This window comes from Leiobunum rupestre, chromosome 5 (assembly GCF_980474605.1).
Source record: "Leiobunum rupestre chromosome 5, qqLeiRupe1.1.hap1, whole genome shotgun sequence".
NCBI lineage: Eukaryota > Metazoa > Arthropoda > Arachnida > Opiliones > Sclerosomatidae > Leiobunum > Leiobunum rupestre.
Genome location: NC_143388.1, coordinates 52,019,285 through 52,040,109, shown reverse-complemented (window position 1 = coordinate 52,040,109; position 20,825 = coordinate 52,019,285). Strand labels below are relative to the sequence as shown.

General features: G+C 35.2%; 1 protein-coding gene and 1 long non-coding RNA gene across 7 annotated transcripts in view; one reads left to right on the top strand and one right to left on the bottom strand.

The window, feature by feature from the left end:
- The window catches only part of LOC149945260 (uncharacterized), a 148,699-nt gene that overhangs the window by 59,151 nt on the left and 68,723 nt on the right, over nucleotides 1-20,825 (top strand). For all 6 annotated transcript variants that reach the window (XR_016480790.1, XM_090174403.1, XM_090174401.1 and 3 more), the window contains exons 2-4: nucleotides 4,604-4,997; nucleotides 18,418-18,587; nucleotides 19,216-19,430. Coding sequence is in view for 5 of the 6 variants with exons in the window: in XM_090174403.1 (XP_090030529.1) it covers nucleotides 4,928-4,997; nucleotides 18,418-18,587; nucleotides 19,216-19,430 (455 nt within the window). In the remaining variant the exon portion in view is untranslated. The remainder of the gene's footprint in view (nucleotides 1-4,603; nucleotides 4,998-18,417; nucleotides 18,588-19,215; nucleotides 19,431-20,825) is intronic.
- Nucleotides 7,712-12,353, bottom strand: LOC149945263 (uncharacterized). The gene is made up of 4 exons (XR_016481090.1): nucleotides 12,268-12,353; nucleotides 10,319-10,429; nucleotides 10,152-10,253; nucleotides 7,712-7,795 (listed from the first exon to the last, which is right to left on the bottom strand). It is a non-coding gene; the product is annotated as an uncharacterized LOC149945263 (long non-coding RNA).

Below are 20,825 nucleotides of genomic sequence, written 5' to 3'. Positions count from 1 at the left end.
TGGGATCCTACTTCAGAATGATATTTTAAAGGGAAATTCTGGCTTTTATAGTAAACTTTGTTGCACTTTGTACCACGCCTTAAACAATTAGGATTATACCACCACGTTCGAAACAGCAGATTAAGCAGGCTTTGTAAATTAAGGGTATATCCACGCAATACGCGATTGAACAATTCACGGTCAATATTCAAATCCTCGTCTCCATGTATTTTCTATGAGATACGGTACTCACAGCTCTCTCGCAGTACATTTACGACCGGTGTACGCATCAAATACCGTCAATATAATTCCCCATGTTAATTCTATGCGGCATGGTGGTCGTGAGATACCGTTAAATAATACTTCATGTTAATTCTATGAGGATTTACGGTCGGCGAACGCGTCGATGTTGAGCCGGTCCTTTTTTCTAGACACCGTCAAATAGTGCCCCATGTTATTTCTAGACACCGTCAAAAAGTGTCCCATGTCATTTCTATGAGGCACGGTGCCGGTCACCGTCAAATGGTGCCCCATGTTATTTCTATGAGGCACGGTGCCGGTGTCCCGGTGCCTTATTAGGTGTCTCATACGCGTCGATGTTGAACCGGTACTTTTTTTTCTAGACACCGTCAAATAGTGCCCCATGTTATTTCTGTGAGGTACGATGCCCGGCGCCCAGATACCTCATTAGTGCCTCATAGAGCGTTCTCTCATTTATAACACTACTAATGCAGGTTTATGCAAGAATTAAACAAGGAAAGAAGCCACTGACCCAAAAACAACGAGATGTAGCTCACAAGTACTATCAAATAAGTCTCTCTCTCCGTAATATGGAACAGTTCCCCAAAGATATCCCTCCAGCTTTAATTCATATAAACCAAGGAGGATTATTAATACCACATGTGTCACTTAACCCATACATTGAGAAAGTGCATGACCTGGTTGTGGATGAATGGGTTAAATGGGATAAATTAAAACCAGGAGAAGTACTAAGTAAGAATTTATAACCTAATTAGATAATAAATTACTTATATTCAAATATTTAATAATTTTCTTTTTTTTAGAGCAGACAATGGCCACTCTAATGAATAATGAAGGTTTCAAAGAAATGTTCCATAAGGCTTTATCAGAAATTACAGAAATAATCAAAAGAGATTTTTCGTATGATGAATTGGAACAATTCAGGATTGTTTATCAGAGGAAGTCGGGTCATGCTAAACTTGGTGATTTGGTACGAGCAAAGATACAGTCAAGAAATGACAGAAAGGGAAAGACAGGAGTAGGTGGACAGAATCTTAGATGTTACCTGTACCGAAATACAATAAGGAAGGCGCCGCAAGCTCAAAATATGAAGTGCCAACCTCAAAGACCCCTGCTACAAAAGAGGAAGTACAAACCAGCAAAGCCAGTATTAAAAAAGAAATCTCCTAAATCCGTTCCTAATGAACTCATGATCCAAAGTGAAAAAGCTGGGTGCTCTACTAATTATAAAAGCCCAAAACAGTCTAGAAGTGGTAGGCAACTGCGAAAGTTGTTATGGAATGAGTTCATTTATGAATGAAATATCCAGCAATTGTGATATTTTAATATTTACTATTAAGAAAAAAAATTATATAAATGGTGCCAAAGTAAAGTCAAAATTAAAAAATAGTTTTATCAATATGAAAAATGGTTTAATGTTAAAAAAATAATAAACAATTAGACCAAAGTTAACATAATAATCAGTGACATAGCCAGGATTTGGTTTCGGGGAGAGCACACAATTAATGCCCCCCCAAAATGCATGGTTATATGTACAATTTATTTCGTTGTGTGTCCTTCCCGAAACCAAATCCTGGCGACGCCACTGAATTACTAATCAAGCTCAAATATCAACTTGAACTTTACGATATGAAGCTTCAGAATTTTTAGCAGTTTTAGTACACCCTTTTATCAGTAGAGCTCTCCTAGACGTACTATAATTTAAACTTGTAAGTTTTCCGGATGTGACATATTTTGGTTGACTGAAAACAGTTTCCACTGCGGAACCGTTAATGCGGACAGAAACCAAATATGGAGATTCTTAGAAGTTCCCATGTTTGCTAGGCTAAAAATTTCTGTCCAGTTTGTTCCTTCAGGTTTTCTCCACATAATATTCGTTCAGTAGCCCAACATTCAAAAAATTCCAGACCTTCCATCATTGATTTCACTGGTGAGGAAGTTAATGAATCGACTTTATCGTGCGCTAATAAACCCTTCTCGAAGATTTTGTGGCAAGCAAGTAAATAGTCATGACACGCCATTACTTTATCTCTATCCTCAGGTGGATCTTCGAACATGGGATTTGCATAATTAAACAATTAACCCAAAACTTTTTGAGTTTGCATTATCTTGGCTGGGGTCACGTTTAATTTTACCCAGGGGTCTCTTTCTATGAATGCCAAAATTAGTCCTTTAACTTGTACTAATTCGTTGTTATCACGCCTATCGACTTCTCTTTCGTACATATCAACAATTTGCGACCAACCAAAAATAATATCTCCTAAAATCGTAAATTATTTTGAATCATTAACCTTAGAGTGGTTCAATGCATTTATCATGTTTTTCATTTGGTGCGTAGGGCAAACTATCCAAAAGATCTGTCTTCCCTCAAGAAATGGGTGCTTGAAGCTTGGGCTGAATCTGAAATTGAATGACCCATACTGGTTTTCGGCATAAGTGAAGGGCTTGTCTATTCCTATTGTGTGTCTTAAAGCTGAAATATTGGAGGTCCCACCATCGCACACCAAAGCAGATGTTTCCAGACCAACACATTGGAAAGCCCAGGTGACGTCATATAGAGTGGAAATAAGGAAGGAATGTGAAGCCGCTTTCGGTAGCATAAAATAAGGACCAATTATGTCAAATTTTGCCGAAACACACCTCCATAAATATTGTAGGACATATTGAGCCTCTAAGGTTTCGGATACGGTGTTCTCCTTATACAAATCATCCATGGAGGGGTATTCTGTGGGATCCAGACAACAGCCAATAAATTCATTGTTGCTTGCATTCCACATTAACTTATCGATAGTTTTCACTTCATCAAATATCATTACTCCTTCATTAGGAGGTTTATTGTCCCCAGGATAACGTTCCTTGAATTCTGCAAATCGCTTTGCTTCCTCTTGAAGGAAAATGAGATCTACCCCTTGCTTGGATGGAGTTTGCTTAATTTTTTCCCTTAGAGAATAAACACTGGGTAGCTTTAACATATCAAAATAAGCCAAAGCTTCATAAGCAGCAGGAGACCGTGAGAATACACTTAAGGCAACGCGGTATGTCAACGGGCTCCATCGATTTCCTTTAAATCCTTTAAAATTTTTAGTTTGATCTTCTATAAACCCATTTCTCTCAGTATCTAAATTCCAACTTTTTTTCAAGGCGATTCCTAACATTTGTTTTTTTTTCACTAGCTTCTAGAAAAACATCTTGTAGTTCTTTAACTCCTTTAGCATTGATATGGCTAATAACATCCTGCATTTTAGTGTGCTGATCCTGACTTAGTTCCAAACTCGTTTCCTCTAATTTCAGTTCTAATTGTTTTATTTTCTTGCTGAGGTTGAATCGATGACGTCGATTTTCATAAAATCGTTTTGACCTTGATTTTGGAGTTAATACAGTAATTCTGCATCTTGAAAGTACACTTCGCCTTTTAAGTTGAGTTCGTGGTGTGACTTCGTTCTTTTTTTTCTTTTGGTTTAAAATATACCTACAGAAATGAGAAAAAATCAAGATCAAATTAAAAAGAGACACAAAGTATGGTTTAAATTCACAATAAATTTATTTGAAAAATCCAACTATTCCTCCTTTGGGGGTATCTGAAGAAGGCAGTGGAATAGATCTTAGTTTGAGCGATATTAAAAACATTTAAATATGATTCATAATTTTACTAGAAATGTTTTAAATTTAATTAATATCAGGAGTCGAAACACATCAGGTTTTGTAATGTTAAATTGTTAGCCCAAATTTTAATAAAAGCCAAAAAACCCGATGGGTCTAGGTTTTAAAACTGGGATTTTATAAAATACTGGTCTCTACTAAATTTTACCCATCTTCTCAACCCCTCTTCACATACTTGCCCCCCTCCCCCTTGACGTATTTCTGGCTACGCCACTGGAAGGAAAAATAGTTCCTCCAAAATGTTAGATTTTAAACTGTTTTTTGAGGCCTTTTAAATTTAGAATAAATTAGTTAAGTGGTTTTTTAAATATTAGGTAATTGTTTTATTATACCGATTAAGGTAGCGACATTTTCCTAATTGACATACTTAACGTTATTGTGTTACTTATGATATGACGTATTTCGCTAACTTTAAAAAAACCAAGAGAACCTGCTATAGGGTGCACGTCTTAATTTGCAAAAATTATGATCAATAAAGGAAGAAACATACTTCTCTCTAAGCTACATTATATACTTTTGATATCGAAATCGAGATAGTCTTCAAAGAAATTACGTTATTGACTCCCCGTAAAACATGAAGTACTCTGATTAATAATTTCAATGATTTGGATTTTATTTACCGGCATAATTACGATAGTTTCTTTTACGGTACACCTATTATTATCAATAAAAATAACAAAGATTGTTATTTTGTTTTTTTCAGAGTGGATATTATCGAATATAGCTGATAAACGAAGTCATCGTTCAAGACGTTTTCTGGCATTACACTTCGCGGAACACAGCGATATCGCGGTTCAATCCACTCTAAATTGGGCCTATCTCTTCAGTCGCGCCGCTTTCCATTCCGAGAGTTTGTAAATCTCCAAATGAACAATGCGATTGGAACATCGACGTGTAGTTGATATTGCTATGCATGGGTTCCAGCAATTTAGCCTTCGTGTGACGTAAAACTTTCTTACTTGGTGTACGAAGTGTTTCGGAATTGAAATCCCTCGAATTTAGGATGACAAGCGTGAACTGAAGCAATATGATTTTACCATTACGATTTGGAAGCGCTTTTATCATCATTGGCCTATTCGTAAGCACGTGTATTAAAGGTAAGAATATTAAACTTAAAAATGTTGTTTTAGATTTAAGTGACCAAAGGTTCATTTGAGATATCTTTAAAAGTTAGATATTAACATATAATATATAATATTTATTTTACGAGAAAAGTAGTAGTATTAATATTAATGTTATACGCTTGAAACATGTACTATCACCGGCTCCCGTTGATTTTTCAAGAAACCTTCCTTACCAGCACTTGCCGATATTGGCGTCGAGTTCTCCTCACTGGTGAAAGGGTTTAACCCTTTCCATAAAACTTGTTTAGGTAGACAATAATCGGTAGCTGTGGGGAGCTTTTGGCTTGCGTGGTGTGAATGGTTTGCCACCATCCTCCTACGCAGCATAACGAAGTCATCTGGGAATGGGATTAAAGGTCGCTCGATGACTTGGGTTTAGGCTGGTGTTTTGGGTATTAGCCTAGCTGATTACTATTTACTTTTAAACATTGAAGTATTTTAAATTAATAGTTTTATGATCTATTATCATTTGGTTACTTAAGGTTAAGATTATAGTCCATGCTAGCTTTCGTCCCATTTCTGTTTGGAGATATCTTATTATCAGTTCTTATTGTTTACATTAACATTGGTTACAAGTTTAAAATTGTGACCATTTAACAAATTGTTGGAAAATGCAACACGAATTGGGTCAAGTGATAAAATATTTCGAATACCATAAGGTATGTTTTAAAATACCAAAAACTAATAAAACATTGTGAATACCGCACAACAGATTATAAATTTTTACCCGGATTCATAAAACGAATTGAAATATTTTAATGAGTGCAATAAAATGTACATTTGAATGTAGTTAAATAGCTTCGGCAGAATCCATTTTTCCGGTGGAAATGGGCACTTCGCAACGGTTACCAGAGCAATACCCAGATAAGTACTGAAATAAAGGAAGTTCACTGAGAGTGGAAAAAGTCAGAGACATATGTTAAGCCTGCGCTTAAAGTTTCCCTACACGTTTTCGAAGCGTTACTTATCCTATCGTTTGTTGAATTAGCTTCTTTCCTATTCAGTTAACAATTTACCAAATCTACAATTTAGTATTTATTGTAGCGCCATCTACGTTAGTGTTTGAATAGCAAGCACTATTGCAGTTTTGTTGAAACTGAAGAAATAGAAATTCCTTATTGTGCATTTCTCTTTCCTATTAGTGTGATTTTTTCAACAACTCGTTCGTTCAGGGCTAGAACGTATCCAGGTTTATGCCATTCCGTTATACTCGATTATAGTAAATGCATGACATCTTCGATTACACAAAGAAATATTAAATCCATTGCAAATTTTCAACTGATGACGGATAGTGACGGAAGCAAAATTGCCACTCCAGGAAACTTTTAGGTACATGAGTAATTTTCCTTCACCAACATATAAGGTCAAAGAATATTGAAAATTATAAGTTTTCAAAAACTTCAACTAAATTATGATGAATTCTTAATCATGAACATAAAATTTACTATAACAAACACTAACTTCGCTTCTGAAGGTTTTTTTTTCGAAATTGTGAACCTTAGAATACTAAGTATATTTCCGATTACAGAGATTTTTGCCTGAGATATATAAATAGATAATGATAATAATAATGGCAATGTAGATTTTACTTAAAAAATTCACTAGGAAATAAAAATTCCTTTCATTTCTGCGGTGCCTATTATTGACGTCATTTCCGGTTATATGCTTATATTGGTTGCTACTAAAGCGAGTTGAGAGATAATGTTTAGAGTGAAACTAGAGAGAAAATAGTAGGACTAAAAATTTTCAAGCCTAATATCTTAAACCTAAATCATTTTAACCTTTATGGAAATCAATAATACAACATTGGAATAAAAATTATATCTCTAATTATATCTCATAAAATGGTTTTTATTATCATTAAACCGAAAAAAATACCTTATTACCAAAACAAACGATAATGAAATGTTTTCCGATGCCCTGTTAAAGTTACCGGGCGCGCGTTTATTAATCCTAACAAAAACTAGAACGATAGGAATTAGGTAGGAAATCTAATTCTCTTTCCCTCCGCAAGAATTTATGATATCAACAACACGTAAGATTGCGGCGAAGTGATTAACATACAAATATTTGAAAATTAAGTTTCATAAAAAAAACCATGAAACTTGAGAAGTTAACACGGTATAAATTTATTATTTGGAGACGTTTCGAGCCGTGGCCCTTTATCATTCCACTTGTTTAAGCCTATACCGTGTGATCTTCTCCAGTTTCATTGTTTTCTTAGTATACTATACCATGGTAATTAATAAGTTCAATATTTATAAGTTTCATAACTTAATACTTGTTTTAAGTGACATAACATACATATTCTAGAATTCTGGACATAAAAATATATCTAATGATGTACCCTTAATCACAAAATTCTAAATACGTCGAAGCTGACACTATCTCTTTAACTTCCGTTTTAATAATGCTGTTGCTTTGTCATGGGAACTACACAGATAAGATATAAAAATAATGTATTTATTGGTAGGAAATGGGGGAAGGGAAAACGTCATCGGTGAACACTTCAATCACGTTGGAAAATGAAATTTAAAAATATCCACTAAAATACCGCTATGATTTGGTTTGTTAAGGGGGAGAAAACTTATTGCGAGAAATAGTAATTACCTCAAAGAAATATAAAAACATTCTTGGTGTAAATTTGTGAAAAATGGCAAAAATGAAATCTCTGTAATTACCCCTTTGTATTTGGCCGGCATTTCAACTGCCCTGGCGCCCTTCTGGCTGTTGGGTGGAAGGCATATCAGAGTGCAGGGTTCACCTTTTTTCTGAAACAAATAGTTTAGAATTAATTTAATCTCTTTTTAAGAGGCTGTTATTTTCGCTCCTGATGGTGAATAATACAGTGGAAGCTATGGAACCATATAGTCTACATGTATAACTCCGTATATGTCCCCGGGAATGGACGAATTATCTTCAACGGCACTCGATATAAATTTAATTCAAGTCCCATTCTATTGTTATTAGTTCTCTCTATCTACCTACAGTATGCTAGTGCTGAGCTGCGGTTTTTAATCAAAGGGGTAAAATCAATAGCTCTAGAAGAAAGAGGCTACTATTGTGGCTGTGCCATCTGGTTATCTTTGATTTCATAATAACGATTCTGTTATTCTGTAGCAGCGTTTTCAATGCGTTGGAATAAGAGGAGGATAATTAATATGAATTTGCACATATCCCATTAACAAATTATTTTTGTCCCGGACACTCGCATAACTGTCACTATTGGGGTTAGCGAGATATATGCTGATAATTGGCTCAATAATGTTTAGGGATGTGTTTCGGCTTAAATTTTAAGTTAATGAACTATTTACTCATTGTGGATAAATTTAATATTGATTTCAAGAATTTAACTGTAATTCTATACAACACAAGAAATGACGCAAAGTCCTTAATAAATTTATCACACTACTAAATTAAAAGGGAGACCAGAGGTCTATTTCAAATATAAACCAGAGGCTTATTGAAAAGGTAATTAATCCTTTACTTAGAAACTTAACCAGAAGGGGTCAATTACTTTATTTACATAAACAATATTCTACACCCGAAGGCCATTGAAAGTTGTCCATAAGGGTCAACTACTTTATTTACATTAACCATGTTCTACGCCCAAAGGCCATTGAAAGTTTCTGGTACCTTAGTGCCAGTTGTATAAAATTATTAATACACAGTTCACCATAGTTGGTGGTTAGTGTAGAAGTAGCGATGAATCGCCTTTAAATGTTAAGAGTTCAACGAAGTTGTCATCCTTGGCTGTTGTTCGTGGGATCACGTCATCGCGAACCGCACATACGGAGTATTGGTATATAGGAACCGTTAACGAAAGAACCGGAGACTCCTTCTTAGCTTAGACCACCCGAGCTGTAAGCTCAGTCTCACTACGGCTGAGACCTCTGAGATAATATTGCCCAAAAACACTGTCTTCTGGTTTTAACCACCGGGGCACGTGACCTATTTAATCCGTGTCGGATAATAGCGTCACTTGGAACCAATAACCTATTGGCGTTCATATTTAAATTGCCTAATATACCGAGGTGGGATGTACCAAGTTTTAATGACCAAGGAGGCACTGAGTCTTGATGACCCCGAGGGTCAGAGGTCCGGAAACTTTCACTTGAAGTTGTTAAGTCCCGCACACCACGCGCAAGATCCAAGGTTAGAGACCATAAATAACATCTATAACTTTGACACATTCAATACCTAAAAGCAATACAACAAAAATATTTTCTAACATGAATGAATCGATACCGATGCTTTATTTTACACATTACTGGCTTCATGGCAATTCTCAATTCTTGGAATATGAGTTCAAAATGAATAAAGAAGATACGCAACTTTATGGGACTTACATTTGGGAACGGGCGGCTTATAACAAAGCGCCAAAAGAAAAAGGGTGAGAGAGAGGGTTGAGCCTATCGGACTAAGGACAAAGATGGGGTCGGGGAATAGAGACTATGCGCACTAGCTTTCTAAACCAATTTGGGGACGAATCTGCTACAGTGCCTGGGGGCACCTTCGCGGAACGTCATTTGAGAATATAACAATCGTCAGAGGGAACGGCCAGCATTCAAACGCTGCGAAAGGTATTTTAAAAGAAACTTAAAGTATAGGAGCATGAGAGAGATAATTATGGCTGAGAGAACTTAACGAAAGAGCAATATCTTCCAGGATTTAATATTTGGGCATTACAATTCTTTTCTTAAGTTGTTTTGGTTCTTAACGGATGTCCCATATGTATATGATTGATCGAAGATTTCAACTTAAGTCATTTTAATTTTAATTTAGTTACTTTCGAGTTACTTTTATTTAAAGGAAGTGAAAAGTTGATGGATTAATGAATTTCACTTTTGCCGTTAGGAGCGCTGTTGATTGAATGTTAGGTTGAAATGTGTGTTCGGGCTTCTTTTTCGATGGCCATATTATACATAATTATTCATAAGTATTCAAGTATACAAATGATACCTTCGTAAGCAAAATTTGAACGCGTGGTTCAAAGAAGGTTCTGCTAGGCAACTCAATGCGCGTTAGCTTGGAGAAACTCTTTCAAATTACACCGAGGTGGAGATTTATCCAAATGCGCATATGCTTCTTCGAAGTACTTAATTACCACAGTCTCAAAATACTTACTACAAGGGCTCTGTAACCTTTTCCAACAGTAGAGCCGCAAGCGGCTCCAAAATCACCCGTTCCTGTTCCAACTTGGCTTAGACATACACTATTAAAACATAGCTAAACATTTGGATATAAATTAATCAAATTACAAGATTTTAGTGATAATAAAGATGGTGCATTACGTTTGGAAATGGACTTTCGTTGACGCACTCTTCGCCGTTGGGTTTCTACACGTTTATACACGCGTCCTTATCGTCGCACATGCATTTCAACAAACACGGATCTCGCTTCATCTAAATAAATGAAAAAACTTAAAAATTAAATGTTTAGACAAATTAACATCAAAATTTTGTAATTATATTTCTAATACAGTTATCGCCAGTAATAACGGCTTTCTTTAGGTTTGTTGATCTTGTATAGGCTTAAAATTAGAGTTCATGTATTCTAGAAAAGTATATTTTTCACTACGAAAGAAAAAGTACGAAAAGAAAATAACCGACTCTAAGCCAAATTGTGAAAAGGGGATTCGTATATCATGTAGATAGTAAGAAACATTATGAAAAGTGTTCTAAAGTGGAAAAATTCAAGTGGCCAATAGTGTGGAAAATAGTAGAAAATTTCGGCCTAGACAAGAGTGACTTATTTGGCCAAAAGTGGACAATATTTATTTTTAAAACCAAGATGGTCTGATTGTGTTTTGTTCTTTGGGAAATATTAATACTAACGTTGATCAGTGTAAGCTAAGTAATATTCAGAAAAAAATTATTAAAAACTTAAGGGAAGATTGCTTTAAAAAGATTATTAGCCACTATTGGCCAATTTTATACTTTTAACCACTATTTGCCACTGTTAAAAAAAGTGGCTTTTTAGGAACACTGATTATCAAACATGTTTATGGTTATTTGTGAGCTGGATTTATATAAGGCAACTTGAACTGGTTTATTTGGTTTTGGTAAGAGTCAAATTAAAATTTTATACTTATATTAGGGATTTTCGAATTGGCCCCATGAGCGGAAAATGTTGGCCATCTCTGGTTTAAAATCTGGGTATATTCCCGTTGGATAGAATCCTATGGCGTCGAATTCCCAATGGATCGAATTAAAAAATATACTTTAATTGATCGAATTCTAATTTTGCAATCCCATTGGGTCGAATCCCATTTATTTGAAAATTTTTATAGAATATTTTTACCTATCCAAATCGAAGTAAAAAACAATACCCGAACTGAGAGAAAATATTAATAATAAAAAATATTTTGAACATATAAATTAACTCTTATTCCCAACTTGTATGGTTTTCTTGAACGGTTGCTATTCCTGATCGGCTGTTATTTTGTAAATCGATACGCTATTTTCTCGTTATGGAGCGTATAGTTAATAAAGGTGGTTTTGTTTACGCTATTAACGGTTACCTTTTTCGGTTAAATAAAACAGTTAAAATTGAAATCTATTTATTTCGTTAGGTTAGGTTAGGTAAGGTAAGGTTAGTTTAGGTTCGGTTAGGTTAGGTTTCATGCTTTCACTTGTGAGCAAACCAAATGTCGGTCGAAAAGGATTCGGTTGAATGAGAATCGACCCAATTGGCACCGAACCAATGGGACAAAAGCAAATATCTGTCGCTTGTCGGAAAAAATTGGTTTCTTTTACGACTAATATTTGTTGGCTTCAGTGTGGCGTTGTTAGATACAGCTTACTATAAGTGGTTAGCACTTTCGCCTTGCAGTAAGAGGAGCCAGGTTCGATTACAGCGTGTGGCACGGCTTCTGCGTAGAGTTTTCAAATTATCTCCCCACTGGTTGAAGGGGTTTTCCCTCGAGTTCTCCAGTTTCCCCTTCCCATAAAACTTTTTAAAGGTTAACGGTACTAGTTAGCGAAGGGAGCTGTTGGCTCGCGTGGCTTGAGTTACTTGCCACCACCCTTCTACGCATTGTAACCTGGACAACGGATTGAAACCTATTAAGAGTCGCTTGATCTAAGGTGGTGCTAAGCTGATTATTATTATTAATTAGAATAAATAAAAACCGAATGGAGCCATTTTTATTTCTGTGTCCGTAGGGTTGAAAGGTTCCCATTTATGTTTATGAGTTATCATTGTGAAATGGTTTCTGTAGAAATTTAATATTGTAACTCACCACCATACCGACGCAGTTTCGATTTGTCGTGATATTTCGGCAAAGATCACTCGGGTTACTCATTTTTAAAACGGGATTTTCAGATCTGCATCTATGAAATGCCATTAAGGATACTCCTAAACATAAAGAAATTTAAAACAATGAATGTATCATTTCTAGAATGACCACGCATTATCATTTCTAGAATGACCACGCATTATCATTTCTAAAATGACCACGCATTATCATTTTAGAATGACCACGCATTATCATTTCTAGAATGACCACGCATTATCATTTCTAGAATGACCACGCATTATCATTTCTAGAATGACCACGCATTATCATTTCTAGAATGACCACGCATTATCATTTCTAGAATGACCACGCATTATCGTTGGACTTAAGACTATATAGACAGTGGACCTAATATCCATTCTTTGCTTCGTCCTCATAGTTATGACGCCAATTCCAAGCCGCTCTACACTAAGCTATTAGTAAACATTTCGACTAAAGCTTCGTTCACACTTAAACGGTAGAAAATGGTTTGAATCGGTTTGAATCGATATCAAGGCAAAGTGAACGCCACTTAAATGACACACTTTCCATAAAACTTTTAAAGAGACTACTTAATTTTAATATTAATGGACCATATTTAACCGCTTTTTTATTTTATTGAAATTACCAAATGAAAATGCCAATTGTAGCGCGAGCGTCGGAGATCAGATCTCAACCTAGGGACAATCGACTTAAGCGAACCCCTAAGGTACCCGTCTACAATTAATAAAAAAAGAGAACCAAAGGAGATAATAATGAATGAATACGCCCGGGACTTCTCGCGTAACGTGGTATGGTGGGGTTAGCGAGGGTCGTCAGTATTAAATTAGTGTCTAGAAGAAATTTGTAATGAAACGTGTCAAGCCAGTTGTGGGATTGCCAAACACTAAATGATTTAATTTAACCTCAATATCCTAACCAAACATTTAAGCCAACTTAAAACTACCTCAATACTAATTAAACTAAATGTAATATTAACAAACTAAGCACCTGGCCAGTGCTCGCGATATTAACGAAATGTAAAATATAGGTTGCAACCATTACTTAACAAAGTTCATCCCGAAATGTTAATTTGAACTGCCGAAACTTTATCGTAGTGGCAGAGTCCGGTTGGAGCCGTGGAAGAATCTGAGCGACGTTGTTGACGTTTCGGAACAGCAGAACACAGAATTTATGTTGGTGGCGATGGTATCTCGTACACTGTGTTGAAAGTAGCCGCTGGATGGTAGGCCTTAACGAATTTGCCAATATAGATTGTTGCTGCCCTTATCTTCAAGTCAACATGTATACAGCTCGAAGGTTAGACAAAACACGAATTTAACGTTCAAAATTAGTTGAACCAAAAATTATTTTGCTCCAGTCATAAAATGGAGTCCTTTTCAAATCAAAATAAGAACCGTTACCATTTCTTTTTAGCTCGCGTCCGAGCGCGCGTTATTAAAAACTCGTGTTATTTATCTCGCGTATTATTTTCCAACTCCTCAATTTTGAGAATAAATATAAACGTACAAATATTTATAATACATGTAGGCATATTTTAACACAATAAATAATTTATAATATATAATGTATAAGAAATATAAATGGCAATCCAACAAGTGGTCTTAGGCACGTCGGCATATCAATAAGTGGTGAAAGAGGCGCTGTGATCTCCTCGCTATCCCACAAAACCAAAGATCTCCCGGTAAAAGGACGGGCCCTTCCCTTACCTGGGATAAAACACAAACAACCGAATCACCCAATCACCAAAATATTCGACCGGTCAGCAATTATTTTGGGGGAAGGGGATAGTATATTTATTATTATTTTGATATTTCGCATTACACAATATATTTCAATTGCAATGTCCAAAATAATATCGTATTGTCCAAGAGAAATAAAACTACAACGAATGACAGCTTTACTGTAGTTAACTTTTTAAATAGAACAATTTTACTATACTGTACCAAACACCAAAAATACCGCTGCGATATCAAAAGTGTATTTATTTATTAAGGATAATTACTATAAAGTAATAGCACTATTTCGTGCAAGATAAAACTTTGGCGACCAAAATGGCGGCCAAGGTCAAAGTACGAAAAGCTATTACTCTATGTTGAGACTATCGGCGGGTATCATTGTCCAATTTTCTCACCACCACCAGAGAGGGCGAGAAAAACGTCGCTGGCATTCGCTTCAATGACGTCGGAAGACGCTGATCTTATTTTTTTGGGGAAAGGAGCTTACCCATCGAGCATGAGGGTGATTGGAAGCAACGCTTTAACTTCCCGACAGTATAATTAAATACATTCTATGCTAAATTTAGGTACCTTCCTAATTTGGGAACTGCTATTATACAAAGTTAGAAAAAAGGGTTTCCATGGGTTTTATTAGGGTTTGCTTTGGGTTTAAAAAAGGTTTAGGAAAAAATTATAAACCCTTAAGGTTTGTTTTGGCAACTTGCATGGTTTGAAAAGGGTTTAAATGTTTAAAGGAAACCCCTTTAGGTCAATGGAAAACCCTTAGGATTCCAATTTAAGAACCTATAGAAAAAAATTAATAATTTATCACTTTTTAAAACCCTTTTCAAACCCTGCACGTTTTAAACTATCCCACGCCATCTATGCCGAAATTTGATATCAAGCCGTATAATTATTTCATAAAACGTAAAGGAAGACGGACTTTCCCCAAAATGGTTTCTCTAAACATCGTTGCAATCATACATCTTTCGGTGTCGTGCTAGAGGGCTTGGGTTCGAAACGCGCCCGTTATAAAGTCGTAAATTAAATTCATTATTTTTAGTTTAATCTATAAATACAGAAAGTGCTCATTTTTAAGCCTTGTGGGTTTGAAAATTTCCGTTAAAGGGTTTTGGAGGGTATGAATTTGTGGAATTTTTTTTAAGAACCTTGGGGGTTTATAATCAAACTCTTTTTTCTAACTGTGTATATATAATCAAATAAATTAAATCTTGTTTTGGCAGAAATATAACATTTCTATTTTATTTGAACTTTCCAATAAACTGTAGTTGCGATGCGCTATCATAAAACATATTTCAAATAAAATTGAGCGACTTGATGAACGGGTTGAGATCAGCTTCGTAGTATCTGCAACACGTGGAGCCGCGCCTCATTCTTATATCTCACTAGCTCTTGACAGGTTAAGCCACATCTCGAAAACGTGAACGGGGGAACTTGTAGCTGAGTATAGACGGGGCTTTATTCTGTACAAGTTTCGAAGTAAGGCTTAACCAGTATACTAACTTTCCTGGATTCCTATTTGAACGTAAATCACCCCGACACTCGGAAACACCTGTTGCTTTAAAAAGGAACAATAATCATTTTATGAGATCTTGCCTAACTTTCACATTCTCTAAGGTTGTCATTCCGTAAGCATATTTATTTTCGATTCAGTCTTAAATTTCACAACAATTGAAAGAACCGCGTAGTACTAGTACGGAACAGGGTTACATAGAATTATTCAATTAATATTTTCAGCGGGAAAAAGATCCAAAATTAAAGCTTTTCTTAATGTATAACTAAGACCATAATTATCCATTTTCTATACTTCTAATATTCTAAATTCTTTTACTTTTTAAACGTTTTGAGAGCTGGCTCAACCCGTCTATTATTTACCGTCCTATTATCGATTTCTGATTATACCTTTTTTAGTTTTCGAAAAATACTATTTTTCCATTATATTAATTTCGTAAATCAGGAAGTTGTAGAGCGTCATCGAAAACTCAAAAAAATAATTGGTTTGATGACAAAAACTGTTAAACACTAATGTGATAATATGGCATATTATCAAGTTAAACTTGTATTAAGTGTGGTGTCCCACAGGGTTCTGCCCTTTCTCCAATTTTATTCAATCTATACATCAATGATATGTTAACTAATTGAATGCAGAATTTTTTTACTTATACGCAGATGACACTTTAGGATTAAAAGGTGGTGATGATATAAATGAAATAATACGCTATCTCAATACTGAGTTAAAAATGTATATGATTGGCTGACTATAAATGACCTCGAACTAAATGTTGATAAAGCTGTTTATTATTTTTATATAATATTTTCTAATCCTAATAAGAGTATTTGCTATAACGAAAACTTAAAAATCAACAACGAAAATCTGAAAAGAGTATCAAATTATAAATATTTAGGCTTAAATTTTGACGAAAATTTAACATGGAACACTCACGTATCTAAATTAGCTAATCAAATATCATTTGCTATTTATACAATCTCCAAAAATAGATCTCTTTTAACGGACAATATTTGCGAACAGCTGTATTACGCTTTGGTACACTCTCGAATAACTTACTGTATTTCTACTTGGGGGAACACTACTGAACTTAATTTAAAGCGTATTTTTTATGCAAAAAAGGATAATTAGTACAATTTGCCGCGCGAACTATCTTGATCACACAAAACCTCTTTTCAAATCCATGACAATTTTAACCATATATCAATTATATGATTTCTGTTGTTTAATGTTTATTTATAAATCGTTGACAATTTATAAAAATAATAACTTTATATTAAATAACCCTAAAACTACATTCACAAGGCAAAATAATGTCCTAAGTTTACCAAAGGTAAAAACCGCCAAAAAATTAAAATCTATTTTTTATAAAGCTGCCAATTTATACAATAAATGTATAACGAATGATGTAAAAAATCCAACGCAGTTTAAAAAAAGGCGAAAAAATGTATAATAGACAACCCCCTCTACTAAAATCTTAAACTAATGTAGCTAATATTATATCAATATTCTTGTTATTATTTTGTGATTAATTTTAATTTATTTTGGGTACTTCGCTGTCTTTACACCTATATCTGTCTGTGGTTACGTGGCCTATCTGACTTGGCCTATAACATAAACTGATTATATATATCTCTTCTAAACGAAGTCAAATAAAACCTTTTAAATAAAACAATATTACTATTACCATTTGCATGTTGACCTTATATAGACTTCCTCAAAAACAGTAGGAGGTTAGCTACATACATTTTAACAGTGTAGCCTACATTTTAAAAAACAAAATTGACATTATTACCAAAAGTGTTACAATCCCTATAGCTTCCACTGCTAAAGATTTACAGAATTATTTTATGGCGATAGAGAGCGTTTCAAGCTAGACAAGGATAGATGATGCATACACTTTCAGATTTGTTCTATCATGTTTTGCTTCAAAACGTAGTGTTTCCGTCGAGACGCAAGAAATCAATAAGTCTGCTTCATGTAGCTTTCTCCACTGCTTACTTAGTTTTCTAAGCTCTCACCAGACTTTACTGTTTCTTCTTTTCAACTTCAGTCCCTCCCCAATGGGGTTTCATTACAGTTTATAAAATATAACTATTAAGGTGAAATCATGCGAAGGTTTAGTACCGGCCTTTTACATTATATGGGGTAAGAGCAACTACAGCTTTATTTGGTATTGGCGTGCTAGGAGCAATTAAATTCTGAACGGACAGAAGCTAACTGGAACCTATATGCGTATAAAACTTCAACTTTAAAATTAGTCATACCTCTATCGGGAAGTAAATTAAAACAAAATGAAAAGAACGTGTTTAGAAATGTTAAACCATCATGAGGTATATATAAACGGTTTTTCAGGTGATATACGCATCAAAATGATGGCTAAAGAAAAAAGTGTATTTATTATATGCAATTTGTTTATCTTAGTCTAGTATCTATTTAACAAAATAGCGAAACCCTAACCTTCTATCGTTGGACCAATATCTAACAAAATTGTCAAAAAATATTCGATTGTTCTTAAAAATTTCGGTTAACTGTTAATTTATGGATATTATTCGCGGTTATAAGACGATTTAATATGCAAAAAATAAGTTTTTTTTTGATAATTTTCGGTTGTGATTATAAACAAATATAACTGATATTTCTTGTCCCAGCCCCGAGCTCTACATAACCCAAAAATTAAATCGACTCTCTCAGAAAACTAGCTCTAGGGCATTTTGTATTTCGCATTATGAAAAATATAATTAAAGCTCTACAAAATGGATTACAAATAACAGAAAACGAAATACTCTTTAACAATGGAATTTTTATAGTAAATTTAACTAGTATATAACCACGGGCAGTTGATCAAAATCCCTTTGTCCCTTACAGTAATACAGGGAGATACTTCGACGAAGAATCGCACAAGCTGCTCTGATCTCTACAAATATCACGACGTCCGTCAACCGGGCGTTTACACCATCGACGTTGATGGAGAGGAAGGCCTTCTGACTCCGTTCAACGTTTCGTGTGAAATCGAAAAAGGGAGAGACATCTATCACGTGAGCAGAGTTTGATTATTTTAGCTTGGTTAGTTTCAGTAGGTGGATACTTTCCAGGTAAGAAACTAGTGTTGTCCTTTGACGTCCCTTTACTCCACTTCCATCGGCGGGATTAGGTCGGATAGTAAAATTATCAGGATCAAAATATTTCAAAAAAGTAATAAGACACTAACCACTTTTTTGACTGTTCTAGAACAAAACATTTACATATTCTACTTGAACTTAAACTACTCGCTTGCCACACCAATTCTATTTCATCTATAATAACCCTCAAGCACGCTAATCTTCTGCAAATACGCTACTTATCTAGTTTCCGACGGCAACCAAAAGATGGCGTAGCGATAGCTTTCAATCTCGAAAAGATTTGGAACAAACTCGACTTTAAACAGACAACTGTGACCAAATCCGATTATTTTTAATCTTTCTTTGACAAGTAGTATACAGTGTAGTCAGAAACCCGGTCCTTGACCAATATCATACAGTGTAAATTCACAATCAGCATCGGAACTGAGGAACCGTTTGATTAGGTGAAAAAGTGTACAATTTATATCAAGAAATAAATTCCGTCCCTTGTGGCTTTTGACCGTACAAATATTACTATACCTTAAGATATTTTTTTTCTTCCAAGGTATGGACCGTTGTGCATCATGATACGGAAGAACCGACGAAGGTTTTGGGTTTAGAATCATCTGGTTCGTACATTCGCAACGTCACCTACTTAGGGTCCAGCATTGCACAAGTGACCACTCTAATTGACAACTCGTATTCGTGTCAGCAGTATATAAAATGGGCATGCAAAGGATCCATGTTCGGAATGTGGTTTCCAGCCGACCTCGACAGCTGGTCAGTGGTTTGAGTATTTTTTTCCACTTAATAATAAAAACACTTTTTTTACTTTTTAAATACTTGAACGGAGATCTTTGATTTTTTTTCATAATTACCTGAGAGCTTATTTGCCACCTAACGCCGAAACGTTTATAATTATCGAGTGGTATTTTCAGGCCTATTAAACTATGCATCGAATATGTGGGCTCAATGGTTGCTGAGAAACTACCGGCCCAGAACTTTGACGGGCTTCCGTGGGCAAGATGTATTTTCATGTATCATTTATAATTGTGGCTTCAGCAGTTGCTGAAACACTTACGCCCAAACCCGAAAAGTGGTTCGTTAACGGTAAACGTATAGGGGCGGGTATTTGGGCCTTTTTTATGGTAAGTTGCAGATTATCAAGACATATTGGTCATGAAATTCAGGCTTGGGTTCCTTTTCATTGCTTTTGAAAATAAATCAATTAATATTTGTAGTATATGAGATGTCTATCTATATGACACGTTTAAGACTTCTATAGACATTGTGTACCTATAATTATGTCTAGGAATCATTTATTTATTTTGTGTGTCCTACCGTATCTAAATATTAAGAAATATTAGATTGGACGTTTTACACATATGATCTGCTTATATATTATTTTTGATAAAGCAGGGTCATGATGATATTTGGACCACACTAAATCGGAAAGCAATTTTCGTACATTATTATGTAATTTGGAGGCTCTGCCCGTAGCCCACTTTAACCCCTGCTTTTATACTAATTTGCGAAGGTCGGACATTCACCAAAAGTGTGTACGGGATTTCACGCTGGATTTCAAGATTAATTGTAGGGTTTCGGTATTTCTCGTCTAATTTCGCGATTTATCGTCAGATATCGGGATTTCTTGCCGGATTTGGAGATTACGCGTCAGATTTCTGAACTTCTTGCCGGATTCCGAGATTTAGAAAAAATATCCGGATTTTGAAGAAATTCAGACTGGATTTCAGATTTCACGTAGAGTGTACGGGATTTTTAGAATTTCCGACCCCTCTTAATTTAAATAGACTCTTTTCTTTATAAAGGATGGCCGGCTTAAAGCATTGGGAGGTCCAGGCCTATTGGTCTATGCAGGCCCATTTCTACCATTGGGCTAGGATTGGCTAAGCCCTAGGGCGCCGTGCTCTGATGAGGCACCGTCCGACCCTTTATATTTTTTTATAATTTAATTGTAAAGTATTCAATAAAGACGCGGTGATATGAAAAAGAGTGCCTTATTTTATTAGCCCAGGGACATCTGAAAGGTAAAGATGGCCCTGAGTCTATGTGGGAGATAAGTGTTTAGTTAATGTTTAAACGAATTGATTTGTCTGTGCTTTTTTGATCTCTTTACGTATTCTACTTCACTTTAAAAATTGTTAACGGAGCAAT